The sequence below is a fragment of the Acaromyces ingoldii genome (genome assembly GCF_003144295.1).
Source record: "Acaromyces ingoldii strain MCA 4198 unplaced genomic scaffold FA10scaffold_1, whole genome shotgun sequence".
In the NCBI taxonomy this organism is placed as follows: Eukaryota; Fungi; Basidiomycota; class Exobasidiomycetes; order Exobasidiales; family Cryptobasidiaceae; genus Acaromyces; species Acaromyces ingoldii.
This window is the reverse complement of record NW_020290247.1, coordinates 2,867,099-2,880,140: the sequence shown is the minus strand read 5'-3', so window position 1 is coordinate 2,880,140 and position 13,042 is coordinate 2,867,099. Positions and strand designations below refer to the sequence as shown.

At 59.7% G+C, this 13,042-nt stretch overlaps 6 protein-coding genes across 6 annotated transcripts; 3 read left to right on the top strand and 3 right to left on the bottom strand.

Moving 5' to 3' along the window:
• The first annotated feature begins 54 nt into the window (after window positions 1-54).
• FA10DRAFT_237308 (Phosphoenolpyruvate/pyruvate domain-containing protein) lies at window positions 55-1,609 on the top strand. Its single transcript, XM_025519102.1, has 2 exons — window positions 55-468; window positions 534-1,609. Exons 1-2 carry the CDS (start codon window positions 119-121, stop codon window positions 1,528-1,530), a joined length of 1,347 nt encoding a protein of 448 aa, XP_025380934.1. The 5' UTR covers window positions 55-118; the 3' UTR covers window positions 1,531-1,609.
• Window positions 1,610-1,735: 126 nt separating this feature from the next.
• Window positions 1,736-3,048, top strand: FA10DRAFT_299088 (ClpP/crotonase). Its single transcript, XM_025524684.1, has 4 exons — window positions 1,736-2,197; window positions 2,277-2,317; window positions 2,387-2,519; window positions 2,595-3,048. The coding sequence occupies exons 1-4, from the start codon at window positions 1,822-1,824 to the stop codon at window positions 3,005-3,007; spliced, it is 963 nt and encodes a 320-aa protein (XP_025380933.1). The 5' UTR covers window positions 1,736-1,821; the 3' UTR covers window positions 3,008-3,048.
• FA10DRAFT_264342 (calcium-transporting P) lies at window positions 3,009-6,569 on the bottom strand. Its single transcript, XM_025520610.1, has 5 exons — window positions 6,291-6,569; window positions 5,203-6,204; window positions 4,083-5,135; window positions 3,527-4,020; window positions 3,009-3,455 (listed from the first exon to the last, which is right to left on the bottom strand). Exons 1-5 carry the CDS (start codon window positions 6,496-6,498, stop codon window positions 3,153-3,155), a joined length of 3,060 nt encoding a protein of 1,019 aa, XP_025380932.1. The 5' UTR covers window positions 6,499-6,569; the 3' UTR covers window positions 3,009-3,152.
• A 200-nt stretch (window positions 6,570-6,769) lies between these two features.
• Window positions 6,770-8,649, bottom strand: FA10DRAFT_264341 (hypothetical protein). The gene is made up of 3 exons (XM_025520609.1): window positions 8,349-8,649; window positions 7,998-8,287; window positions 6,770-7,918 (listed from the first exon to the last, which is right to left on the bottom strand). Exons 1-3 carry the CDS (start codon window positions 8,564-8,566, stop codon window positions 6,798-6,800), a joined length of 1,629 nt encoding a protein of 542 aa, XP_025380931.1. The 5' UTR covers window positions 8,567-8,649; the 3' UTR covers window positions 6,770-6,797.
• A 256-nt stretch (window positions 8,650-8,905) lies between these two features.
• On the top strand, window positions 8,906-11,348 carry FA10DRAFT_264340 (hypothetical protein). The gene is made up of 3 exons (XM_025520608.1): window positions 8,906-10,705; window positions 10,777-11,067; window positions 11,155-11,348. The coding sequence occupies exons 1-3, from the start codon at window positions 9,218-9,220 to the stop codon at window positions 11,239-11,241; spliced, it is 1,866 nt and encodes a 621-aa protein (XP_025380930.1). The 5' UTR covers window positions 8,906-9,217; the 3' UTR covers window positions 11,242-11,348.
• FA10DRAFT_29685 (hypothetical protein) lies at window positions 11,036-13,013 on the bottom strand. Its single transcript, XM_025524507.1, has 3 exons — window positions 11,722-13,013; window positions 11,140-11,661; window positions 11,036-11,071 (listed from the first exon to the last, which is right to left on the bottom strand). The coding sequence occupies exons 1-2, from the start codon at window positions 12,775-12,777 to the stop codon at window positions 11,347-11,349; spliced, it is 1,371 nt and encodes a 456-aa protein (XP_025380929.1). The 5' UTR covers window positions 12,778-13,013; the 3' UTR covers window positions 11,036-11,071; window positions 11,140-11,346.
• Window positions 13,014-13,042: the final 29 nt, after the last annotated feature.

Genomic DNA, 13,042 nt, shown 5'->3' with positions numbered 1-13,042 from the left:
AAGCTGAGCTCGGACCACTGACTCAATCTTCTTGCGGACCCACCAACTTTGGAGCTCTTTTTTTTCCGCTTTTTTCGCCTCTCAATCCTCCTCCACCCACATTCACCGGCTGCAAGGCATGTCCTCCGTCGCTTCAACATCCAAAGTGACGTTGGGTCTGCTCCAGAAGGGGGCTTCGGCTTCGTTGTGGAGTGCCACCTGCGACCTGGCGGCCAGGTCACGGGCACCGCCCGTCTGGACCGCAAACAGGAGCTCCGACTACCGTACCCGGAGGTCCTTTTCGCAGTCTCGGGCCGCCTGGAGCGTCTGGCCTTCAGGGATGGAGCCTGGCTCTGAGAGGAAGAGGGGAGAAGCACAGCAGAGCACCTCGGCACAGGCATCCTCGACGTCAGGCCTGCCCAAGTACCACCCACCACGCTCGATCACAGTGCAAGACCTGCAGGAAATGAAAGAGAGACAGGAGCCGATGTGGGTATGGCCTTCGTCTTTCCAATTGATACTCTCTCAGAGGAGCTGACCTCGCTGTGCTTCAGAGCAATGCTCACGGCATACGACTATCCATCGGCCCTGGCACATAGAAGCGCAAAAGTAGACATCAGCCTCATTGGAGACTCGCTCGCCAACGTGGCCCTGGGCCACCCCACGACGCAGCAGCTCGACATCGATGCAATGGTGCACCATTGCGCTGCCGTATCGCGAGGCGTCAACGACCCGATATTGTCCCACCCCTCGCTGCCGCCCACACCGCTCATCATTGCCGACCTGCCCTTTGGCATCGCGCAGCTGCCCCTCGAAGCCGCCGTGCCCGCCGCCCTGGACGTGGTGAGAAAGGGCCGATTGCACGGCCTCAAGATCGAAGGCGGCCGAGAAGTGATTCCCCTCATCTCGCACCTGACCTCGTTCGGCACCGCCGTCATGGCGCACATCGGCCTGCAGCCCCAACGCTTCTCCTCAGCCTCGGCCCTGTCACTCCAGGCAAGAACTGCCGTCGAGGCCATTGAGCTCCTTGACGAAGCGCTCGCTCTCGAAGAGGCAGGCGCATTCGCCATGCTCATCGAATGCGTGCCTGGCCGGGTCGCAGCCGAGGTGACGAAGCGCCTCAGGATCCCCACGATTGGCATCGGCGCAGGAAAGGGCACCGATGGCCAGGTGCTGGTCCAGGACGATATCCTGGGCGAAATCAACTCCCCGCTCTCCCTCCTGAGGGTCCTGGAAGCGCAGGAGCAGGGAGGTGAATCTCCATCCTCCAGTCTGTTGCCCAAGCCGAGTGCGCCAACGACGCCCCGCTTCGTGCGCAACTTTGCGATGCAGGCGACTGGAACGACTGGAGGCGCCGTGCGCGTGGCCGCCGTGCAAGCGTATGTCAAGGCCGTCAAGGAGCGCACCTACCCAAACGACGAAGAGGGCTACAAGATGAAGAGAGAGGAGTGGGCGGCGCTCAAGGCATGGCTCGAGGAGTTTGACCAGCAAGAGGCAGCAACGGCAGCTGCCGAAGAAGGCCGCCAATCCGCTGACGAGGTCATTGTTTGAAGGTTCCAAACCTGCTTTGTACTATTGTCTGTTTGGACGTGCAGTCCGATAGGAATGAAAGAAGAAAGAGAATGCCTCCATTGGCCTGTCCAAGGAAGTAAGCGCGATGATTTATAAAAAACAAAAAGAAAGCAACGCACGGGCCAAAGTGAGGACCGGTAACCAGGGAAGCCGGCTGAGGAAGAGGGACTACTCCTGCGCGCCTCTTCTGTCTTCCCTTCCCCGCAAAGCTGAATTTCTCCCTCTGCTCACCTCTACCACAACGACTAATCACCGCTCTCAGCACCAGACATGAAGCCCAGCGTCTTTGAGAACCCGCACCCGGCGATCAACAGCATCGACGTCTCGTCGTTCCGGTACGAGTCGTATGGCTGGCGCGACATTCTCGTCCGCCTCGACGCGGGCACGGGCGTGCTGACGGTGGAGCTCAACCGGCCGGCGCGGCACAATGCCTTTACAAACGACATGTGCCACTCGCTCGTGTTTGCGTTTGAGCTCGCCGATGCCGACGCCCGCGTCCGCGCCGTCGTCTTTACGGGCAAGGGCAAGAGCTTCTGCGCGGGCGCGGACCTCAGCGAGGGCTTTGGCGCAGACGCCAGCCTGCCCATCAATGCCCACCGGGACGGCGGCGGACAGGTGTCTGGCGCCGTGCTGCGGTGCAGGAAGCGTGCGTCTCGATCTACTCAGCCCTTTGGATGCCTCTTGAGCTGAACTCTTTCTCTCTCTTTTCTACTTCTGCTCAACAGCTGTCGTGGCGGCCATGAACGGAAACGCCGTCGGCGTCGGCGTGAGTGGCCCTGTGGCTTGACCGTGTTTTCAAGTCTGCCGACTGACACTCACTCAATCGCCCTGGCAGATCACCATGGCGCTGCCCGCCGACATGCGCTTCGTCTCTCGCGACGCCAAGCTTGCCCTCCCCTTTGTCAAGCGCGGCATCACCATGGAGGCCATGTCGGCCTACATCCTGCCCCGGCTCATCGGCCACAAGAGTGCGTATCATGCCCTTGCTGTTGTGAACATTCAGAGCTCCCCCACTGACGTATCTGATCCTTCGCCGGACACAGACGCCCTCGAGGTCTCGCTGACGGGCGACACCTACCTCGCGGCCGACTCGCCGTTTGCCGGACTCTTCAACGCCATCCTGCCGGCCGAGGCCGTGCTGCCGCGCGCCGTCGAGGTGGCAACGAAGCTAGCGACGCAGAACAGCGTCGTGAGCATGGCGCTCAACAAGATGCTCATCTGGCGCACGCCCGACTCGCCCGAGGCTACACACCTCCTCGACAGCGCCTGCATCGCCGCGACGTCCAAGAGCGCAGACGCAAAGGAGGGCGTCCAGAGCTTCCTCGAGAAGCGCAAGCCAAAATTCACCGGTGCCGTCCAGGACCTCGACCACTTTGGCTTCTACCCCTGGTGGACCCAGGTCGACACGGATGTGCCCCGTCGCAAGGTCCGGGGAGACTCAAAGTCCAAGCTGTGATTTGTGCTAATGGTAGTAGTAATGCATTTCTCATCTTGCTCTACATCCAATGTTGCTTGAATCTTTGACTTCAATTCTGCCTACTGTTTGCTCTTCCTTCCTCTCTCTCTAGAGGGGCAAGAGTCTATTGTATGCGTGCAGACGGTCAGACGACGCCCTCTTCCCAGTCGTCGCGCTCCTTGCCGCGGCCAACGAGCTCATAGCGCCGCCTGGCCTCGTGGGCACCAAAGGCCAAGGCCGCCACAAAGACGAGGAGCAAGAGATCGCCAAGTGCAAGCGTCGTCGTCTGGAAGATGCCGTGCAAAAAGGGCAGGTAGATGAGGGAGAGCTGGGTGAGGAGGCTGAGCGAGACCGTTGTCAGCAGCATCCGGTTGCCGTCCCATGGCACCGTCAGGCCACGATTCTGGATGGCCGACGTCAGATCGAGAAAGACGAAGCAGGTGAACGTCTAAGGGGGACAGAAGAAAAAGAGCCTGCGTTTAGTGGGGCAATGCGGCGGCGACAAGGTAGACAGCTCACCATCGTCTGGTCGCGCTCGTCTGCAAAGCCATCCTGGAGCTCGTGCACGTAGATCCAGAGGGTGCCCAGGACAATGATGGCGGCGCTGAAGAGGATGCGGAAGACGAGCCGCTTGGTGATGATGGGCGCCACCTTGCTCCGCGGTGGTCTTCTCATGACGTTCTTGTCCACGGGGTCAACGCCCAAGCTCTGCGAGGGGGGCCCGTCCATGAGGATGTTGATGAACAGGATCTGCATCGGGTTCAGTGGCAGCTTGAGCCCAAAGGCTGTACAGAGCGTGATGAGCGTCAGTGCAGCGACGGCCGTCGAGAGCTGGAACGTGAGGAAATTTTGGATGTTGTAAAAGATGCCCTTGCCCTCCTCGACGGCCGAGAGAATCGTGGCAAAGTTGTCGTCGACGAGGATGACGTCGGAGGCCTCCTTGGAGACGTCGGTCCCGCCTTTGCCCATCGAGATGCCAATGTCGGCCATCTTGAGTGCTGGCGCATCGTTGACTGTTGAAGAAAATCAGTCAGTCAAAAGACGGTGAGACGACGAGCAGGGCCGTATCACCCACCACCATCGCCAGTCATGGCCACGACGTCGCCGTTTGCCTGAAAGGCGCCGACAATGGCCATCTTGTGCCTCGGTGTCGTCCTGGCAAAGACGCTGACCATCCTGATCCTCTCCTGCAGCTGCCTCTGCGACAGCGCATCCACCTGCTTGCCCGTCATGACGCTGCTGCCGCTCGTCGCGCCTATCCTCAGGATGCCCAGCTGCTTTGCCATGGCGACAGCCGTGTGCTCGCTGTCGCCGGTGATCATGACGACCTGGACGCCACCACGCGCGAGTGAGGTAATGGCCTCGGGCACGCCAGGTCGGGGCGGGTCCTGCATGGCCTGCAGACCACAGAACGAGAGGGAGCCCCTCTCGTAGTCACCAGAGGATCCACAGGCGGTGGCGAGGATGCGCAGGCCATAGGCAGACATTGTCTCGGCTGATGAAGCGATGCGCTTGCGGGTTGCCTCGTCGAGCGGCGTACCTCGTCTCCCTTCGCCCACGAAAGTCGTCGAACACTTTTCGAGAATGACCTCGAAAGCGCCCTTTACGTACGTCGTTTCTTCCTTGGTCGAGCTTCCCTTGGGGAGGGAGGACTGCATCGTCATGGTCCCCGTGACGGCCATGAACTTTGTCTCGCTCGAAAAGGGCACCTCGTTTGTTCGTTTCAGGTACGGTCTTCGATCTTCAAGCCCAAAGAGCCTCAGCACATTGACCATGGCCACGTCTGTCGGCTGCCCGACATTGTTTCCTCTTTCGTCTCGGTGCGAGTTGTTGCAGAGGTTGCCCACGAGCAGGCACCTGGCCAGCGATGGACTCTGGGCATGCGGCACGCTCTTGTTGAGGTCCAGCTCGCCGTCGTCGAGGGTAAAGATGCGGACGACGGACATCTCGTTGGCCGTCAGGGTGCCCGTCTTGTCGGAGCACACGACCGATACGCAGCCAAGAGTCTCGACGGAGGGCAGGCGCTTGACGATGGCCTTTTGATGCGACATGCGCAGCACGCCCAGGGCGAGCGTCACTGTCACGACGATGGGCAAGCCCTCGGGGATGGCAGCGACGGCAAGTGAGACTGCATGTGCCATTCTCTTCTTTAGTGGGAAAGAGAGAGAGGGAGCAGAGAGCACGAATCAACTCACCTCCGATGGTGAACATCTCGAGCCAGGGCTTGCTCTGGAGGATGCCCATGAAGCAGATGACGCCAATGATGGCGAAGCTGATGAGGCTCAGCTTCTTTGCCAACTCGTCCATGCTGAGCTGCAGCGGCGTCCGCTTCTCCTGCACCTCATCGACCATGCTGAAGATGAGCCCAAACTCGGTGCGGGCGCCTGTGCCCACGACGATGCCCCTCGCGTAGCCGCTACGGACGAGGGTGCCCATGAATGCGATGTTTTCGCGCTCGTTGATGCTCGTGCTGTCACCTTCGCCTGCAGCAGCGGCTGCAGAAGCTCCTGCTCCTGCTCCCGCTCCTCTATCTTGCCCTTCGCGTCGTGACTCGGAAGAAGCCGCGACCACGTCGGCGTGCTTCCTCCGCGGCTTGATCTCGCCCGTCAGCGTGCTCTCGTCAATTTCCAAGCCGACGGCCTCGCAGATGCGCACGTCGGCCGGGACACGGTCGCCGGTGGAGAAATTGACGACATCGCCGGGCACGAGGTCGTTTGCCAAGACGGTCGTCTGCTGCCCATCGCGGAGGAGGTGGCAGTAGTGGGGGACGAGCTTGTTGAGTGCCTCGAGAGACTTTTCGGAGCGCTGCTCCTGCACAAAGCCGACGGTGATGACGACGACGACGGCGAGGGCGATGCTGATGGCGTCGTCCCACTCGCCCATCAGCGCACTTACGGCCGCGCTTCCCAGCAGCAGCATGATCAGCGGCTCGCCAAATTGCTCGGCAAACTTCTTGTACGGCGAGTCGCGCGGCTTGACGGCAAACTCGTTGGGCCCGCCGGCGAGGTGGCGCTGGTGCGAGACGGCCATGGCGCCCAGCCCGTGCGCGAGGTGGCTCTCGGGCAGCGACATGGAGGCGAGCAGCGCGGCAATCGCCTGGTGCGTGGCGACGGCCGAGGGCGTCGACTGCGAGGAGGAGGAGGAGGAAGACGAGGGCAGTGGTGCAGCTGGCGGGTACAGCGGCTCCTCCAGCGTGGCTGCGAGAGAGATGAGTTCATAGCAAGTGAAAGTGGAAGGAACGTGAGCATAGAGCAGTCAAAGTGACAGCAAGCTCTGAACACACCTCTGCGGAGAGTCGTGCTGAACGCATACTGGTCTTCGGGCGCAGACGGCGCCGCATGTGCAGTGCCCCCATAGGCGTAGCTGACATTGCGGTCGCCCTCTTCGCCAAGCCACGTCCGCGGTGGCTGCACGTTCGCCGACGACGACGACGGCGAAACAAACGGCAGCGTGTCGCCGTTGGGCGTTAATGGTCGATACCGCCCCGACATTGCCTCCTTTTTCACGTTGCCCTGCTCCCACCTCGACTCATTCGAGGGCACGATGATTTGTTAATAATGAGCGAGCGCGAAAGAAGAAGATCTCATCTGGGCTCGGGCCAACGCGTTGGGTTAGGCTCTGATACAAGAGTTGCTATTTTTGGCTCAAGCTGCTACCTCTCTCTCAACCTGGTGACGAACAAGGCACTCTACATGACAATGACATTTAATACCAGCCTGCGGCCCTCGAGAAGAGACACAATCTCATAGAAGTGCAGGCAATGAAGAAAGTAAGGACATCTCTGCTCCTTTCAAGCTTGCCGTGGGCTGCTGCGAGCACTGCGGCCACGGGTGCCCCGTCCACGGCCGCGTCCGCGAGCACGAGGCGAGGTCGTCGCCGAGACGGTGGCAGAAGTCAAAGAGTCTGGGCTCGAAGGCAAACGCAAACCTGCATCCTCTGCCTCAACAGCAGCGGTGACTGCTTCTGCTTGGCCCTTTTCGGGCGTCTGCGGCTCGTTGTGATGGCTCACCCGCGTAATCTTCTGCTTGACCCGGAATTCATCGTCGAGGTGGAGCGTCTCTCCTCTCTTTTCCTGGGCCAGCACGGCCATGTGTCTCAGCGTCTCGTCCTTGGCTTCGTCTTTGCGGCTCTGGAGAGACATGAAGACCGAAAAGGCAAAGGTGGGTCCAGTGAGGGGCGCCAGAAGAGCGAGGACGATGGCCGTCGTTCGATGCAAAGGTCCATAAGTAAGCAGAATAAAGAGCGGCGAGCTGAGGGTAATGCACACGGCATCGGAAGAGATGGAGCTCTGGGCAGGATGGGAGACGAATGTGGCGAGAAGCGAGGGAAGTCCTCCAGCGACAGCCATGGTGGCCTTGATGCGCAATGCTAGGGCAAAGATGGCAAAGATGGAGTAGAGCGTCGCGGGCGCCGTCGCTTGCATCGCCCATCTGGAAGGGGCCGTCTGTCGCAGCATTGGTGGCAGGACAACGATGAGGAGCGGGAAGGAATGCATGACGAGGAGCGTCGAGAGGCTGTCAGGCACGAGCCAGACGGCAGCGCAGCCGGCCAGAGCGAGGGCGGAAACAAGGGCCCGTGAGACGATGCTGGGATGTGCCTCGACGGTGACGGTGTGCAGTGTCGTTGTCAGCGTCGTCGTCGCTGAGGAGGCCGTGCTGGAGGGTGAGGCCTTGGACGGCGACTCGGGAGGAGGCATCTGCAGCTGCGACGGGGTCCTCAGCAGACGAGCGGGTACCATCTTGCCCCTTGGCGACGCCTTTGAGGGCGAGCCCTCCGGTCCAGCTGAGCGGCGGTCGACCTCGAGCGAGCGGGCGGCAAGGGCCATGTGGAACAGGTTCTGAGCCACGCTGATGGCCACCATCTGACCGACGAGCATGTACGCCCACAGGTGGGGAATGGATCTGCGCTTGCCTGGAGCGAGGACGGGAAAAACTGTCAGCAGTGAGCACCCAGAATCAAGATCCGGCTCTGCACAAATGCAGATGCGCACCTTCGACATAGAGAAAGAGGGCCCAGGGCGCGACGGTGAAGGCGCACACTTCTGCAGACCACCACCACCGCTGCTCGTTGGCAACGACGTAGAGCCATGCCTCCTTGAACAGGCTCGTATCTCGCAGCCAGTCACCCATCCGCAAGAGCAGCGCCGTAGCCTGGAGTCGGGCGCAAGCGAGGGCCTGTTCGCCCCCAATGACGCACTCGGGCATGGCCGTGACGAGGCCGCCCGTGAGCCTGACGCGTTCCAAGAAGGCGTCGTAGGACCAGAGGAGGTAGCGAATCATGCTGAAGGAGCTTGTCAGACGTCAGCCGAGCAAACAACGGTCACTGTTAGTCATTCACTCACTAAAACCAGGTGGATGCGAAGCTGACGAGCGTCGCAACTCGCCATAGCGCAAGGTGCGCCTTGTTGCCTGGCTGGAAAGCGTCGAAGCGCACCGAACGGCGAAGCACAAAGGTGACGAGGACGATGATCGACACGAGATAAGCGAAGAGGATGCCGACGTAGGGGTTGCCCACCGTTGCCGCCCACAGATCGGCCTCTGCGAGGTGGATCCCCGTCATTCTACTATTGACGTTGCCTTTGGAATTAGTTGGTGGATGCTGCGTGGAGCTCGCAGCTGCTGTCTGCCCTCTTTAGATTTTGCTTCTCTCGCACGGACGCATCCGGTCCAAGGCTGCCCATTGCTCTCTTCTCTCGCTCGTCACGGCGTCACCGTTTCCCATTCAACCTTGTCGTGATTTGCTTCTGCTTCTATCGCAGGTCCAATGATGTTCTCTCTGGTCCCCATTGTCTGAGCTTTGGTAAACGAGCTGTTTTCTTATGACGTCGAGAGGACGAGCAACCGAGAGATCTAAGCAGCCAGGCAACGGGGATTTTTTTTTTCTTAGCGCCGCCATAAACCTTTGTCATCATCCGGTTGCATTTCTTCTAATATTGGTGGCCTTGGAGGAAAGGACTTCTTTCTCTCTCTCTCTCTCCCACAACAAACCGCTCCGAATTGCATGCTCCTTGCGCTCCCCACTCTCTTGAGGGCAACAAAGGCAGCAGCAGCGACTCGACCTACGTTTACAAGACGAGTCTTCTTGAGCCTTGACCTTCCACGACGGCCACAGCGCCCAGCCTGCGCCTCCACATCCACATCCTCCTCGAGAAAGTTGACAAATTCGAGAAGCGAGCCGTTTACGGTGGACAAGGATAGGACAAAGGCCACCATGCCTGCAAAGCAGAAGCGTGAGCCGGAGACGCCGGACGAGGACGAAAAGGTGCTCGATCCCAAGCTGGCTTCGACGCCCGACGTCGACGACGAGGAAATGTCGCAGCCGGCCAAGAAGAAGAAAAAGACGACGACGACATCCTCCGCGACCTCGTCCATCGGGGGCAAGGGAAAAGACTGGCCGGACGTGAAGCGCAATGCCTTCAATCCGTCACCGACCAAATTGCCAGAGAAAAACACACCGTTGCAGCAGCTGAGGGATGCTCTTAAGAAGCACGGCGAGGCGCCGAAAGCCGAGGGAAACGTCGTCTTTTGGATGAGGATGCGCGACATGAGAATCGAGGACAGCCGAGGACTCGAACGGGCGAGCCAGCTGGTTCAGGAGCGAAAGGGCAGCCATTTGATTGTGCTGTACATCATCAGCCCGCAAGACTATCTTGCACATGATCGATCGCCGCGGCGGATCGACTTCATGCTCCGGAGCTTGGAGCAGATCCAGTCACAGCTTGACGAGCTCAACATCCCCTTCGCCGTCCTGACGCACGAGCCGCGCACGGCAATCCCAAAAAAGGCGCTCGAGCTATGCAAGGAGTGGGGCGTGTCGAACCTCATTGGCAACATCGAGTACGAGGTTGACGAGCTGTGGCGCGACGTTCAAGTGGTCGAGCAGGCCAAGTCATACGATGTCCACGCCGAATTCCTCGACGACACCTACGTCGTCCCTCCCGGCCGAGTCTTGACCAAGGATGGAAGGCCCTACAGCGTCTTCTCGCCGTGGAATCGAAATTGGGTAGACGTACTGTCCAAGACTCCCCAGCTGATCGAGTCGTCCGAGGAGCCAAAAGCCAACGACAAGTCGGTCCGATCGGACAGCAAGCTCAAAGGCTTGTTCGGTACAAAGATACCGGAAAGCGTGAAGGGATTCGAGTGCAAGGACAGGTCGTACATGGAAAAGCTGTGGCCAGCAGGGTCGAAAGCAGCGCAAAAGGTCCTCGACAACTTTGTCCGTGGGAAAGGTGGCCTGCCCATCCTGGATGCGCCTGCCACGGGCGAAGACCTCGACAAGGTGCAAGCAGCAAGCAAAGAGTCGAGACTGGGCCGCTATGGCACGGGACGCAACCTGATGAGCGAGAATGGCGCGAGCCGACTGAGCCCATACCTCTCTGCTGGCCTCATTTCCGCTCGTCAGTGCCTGCGCACGACGCGAGATGTGACAAAGGGCAAGCTCCAGGTCGGCAGAGACTCGGGCCCTGCCATGTGGAACACAGAGGTCAGCTTCCGTGACTTTTACGGACATGTCCTGGCTGCGTGGCCGAGAGTGTGCATGGGCCGAGCCTATGTGACCCGGTACGAGGACGTGGTGTGGGAGTACGACAACGAGACGCTCGACAAGTGGCAGCAGGGCAAGACTGGCTACCCAATCGTCGACGCGTCGATGCGCCAGGGCGCAAAGCAGGGCTACATGCACAATCGTGGTCGAATGGTTGTGCGTTTTGTCTCCCTCTTTCCTATTGCCGCACGGCCAAATGCTGACATTTGCCACCGTTCTTTCCGTAGGTGGCCATGTTCCTGACGAAACATCTCATGCATGACTGGCGCGAGGGCGAGCGCTGGTTCATGCGCAACTTCATCGACGGCGACTTTGCCTCCAACAACGGCGGATGGCAATGGAGCGCCTCGACAGGTACGGACCCGCAGCCGTACTTTCGCATCTTCAACCCCATCTCGCAGAGCGAAAAGTGCGACCCACAGGGCGAGTACATTCGGCATTGGCTGCCCGAACTTCGGGGCGTCAAGGGCAATGCGATTCACCATCCGTTCGAGAGGCTGTCAAAGGAAGAGTTCAAGGTGAGTAAAGATTTTGGGTCTTGTCTTTTCATGCCGTTGCCTGACGTTTTCTGATTTGCTTTGGCTGGTGACGCTTCTGACATCCAGAAACTCGACTACCCCGAACCAATTGTCGAACACAAGTTTGCGCGCGAGCGCGCCCTCCGTCGCTTCAAGAATGTCGGCGAAAAGTGAGGATCAGGGAAGGGAGAGGGTCGTCTATTTTAATGATTTCATGCGTACTTGTACACTTGGTTGTCTTGTTCTCGGAAAGTGAAGAATTGGAGAAGAGAGGGAATGTTATGCAGAGGATGATGAAGAAGGAATGCCTCTTGGCCAGACGGCGCCTTCGCCCGACTGATCGAGCCGGAAGAGCATCGCCTTGTCTCGAGATGGAGACCAGCATTCGAAATCCCAGGCTCGAATTGGCAAGGTGGTTTTCTTTGCGGTGCCGACGCCGTTGGAAGACGAGAGGGAAAGGTTGTTGAGGTGGGACAGGGATCGTGCGCTGGCGTCACGTCGGCGATCGTGCCGCAAGGGATCCAGAGGCAGGGGCAAGCGGGGCAGAGGTTTGCCCTGGGCCTGCAGCGGTCGGACGAGTGGGTGTATGCAGATCTGCGCAGGAACTGTCAGAGTTGAAAAGTTTTATGAAGAAAGAAAGGGCTGCAAGCTCACCTCGCCGTGGCAGTCTCTCGCCTTTCCGCTCCGGAGGCCTCGGACTTCGATCCAAAAGTCGGCCGAAGCAAGGAGCACGCGCAAAAGCGAGTCGACCCGCCAGTCAATTGTATCATCTGGAGGCAGCGAGCTGCTTGCGGTGATTAGTTTAGTCTTTGTTTCCACCGTCGAGATGTCCTCATGCGGTGCAGCGGGAGCAGACTCGAGCTCGTCGTCGATCTCTTCAAAGACGAGGTCCTCGTCGTCTTCTTCGCCCGCATCGTCGGCGTCGAACCCAGTCCCGACGCCATGACCACCGCGTGATGACGAGTGCGGGTTGCTCAGACTCGGCGGGATGATGGTCGTATTTTCGACAGTCATGTGCGTCAACAGTGCGCAGTCGTACTGGGCACACAGCTGTGCGAGGCCCTCGATCCACCTTGCTACTCCCTTGCCCGTCGCATCTTCCTTGACGCCGCCCTTTTTACCAGACCTGCGAAGCAGCTCGAGTCGGCCATCGAATCGATCGTGGTTGGGAGCTTGCTCCTGCTCGTCCCCCTCAATCCAATCCTCAGCCGTGCCGTCAAGAGCCCACGCCAGGGCTGCAGCGTCATCGAGAACGACGAGCGCCCTTGCTTGTTCCCACGTTCGGCTCTTAAACGAAGAAGATGGCAAGGGCGTGGACGACGCGGCAGGGCAGGCCTTTTGTATCGTCGCTTCCACTGCGCCATGAAGCCTCTTCAGGCGCTCTGTGGGCCGGCCATCGAATGCATCGCCCGCCGTCGCATCGACAAAGTGCCAGTGCGCTTCGAGAGTAGCGGCGCTTGCGCCTGTGGCTTTTCGAAGCAGTGCTCGCCAATGTGCCTTGCCCGCGGCATCGCAGCACACCCAAACGACCGGTCGTGATGCGGCCAGAAAGAGACGGGCGTAGTGAAGCGGAAGAAAGGAGCTCGGCGCAGGCTGCGTCGCGGTGCTCACGATGTGAGTCGACGGGGGCGGCAGCGGAGTCCTTTCCGCGTTGCTCTGGTGGGAAGAGGAGGAAATAGGGAACGTCAACAGTGATGAGAGCGATTGCATCGTCGCCTCCTCCTTTCCCCCCGCGGCGAAGACAACGGCACACACGCAAGCAGCAGTTGCTTGTTGCAGAACTGCCCGTTTTTTTATCAACTTAAATTCACGTGCCAGGGCATGAGCGTCGCCATCCCCCGACTCGTCACCTCTCGCTGTCTTTGCACGGGAGCTGGAAGGCAGGGACGGGAGGATCCCAGAGGCAGTGGTTGGCTTGACCGGGAACAGCGTTCGACAAAGAAGCTCGTTACCGATACACGGGACGCAAGAGAGA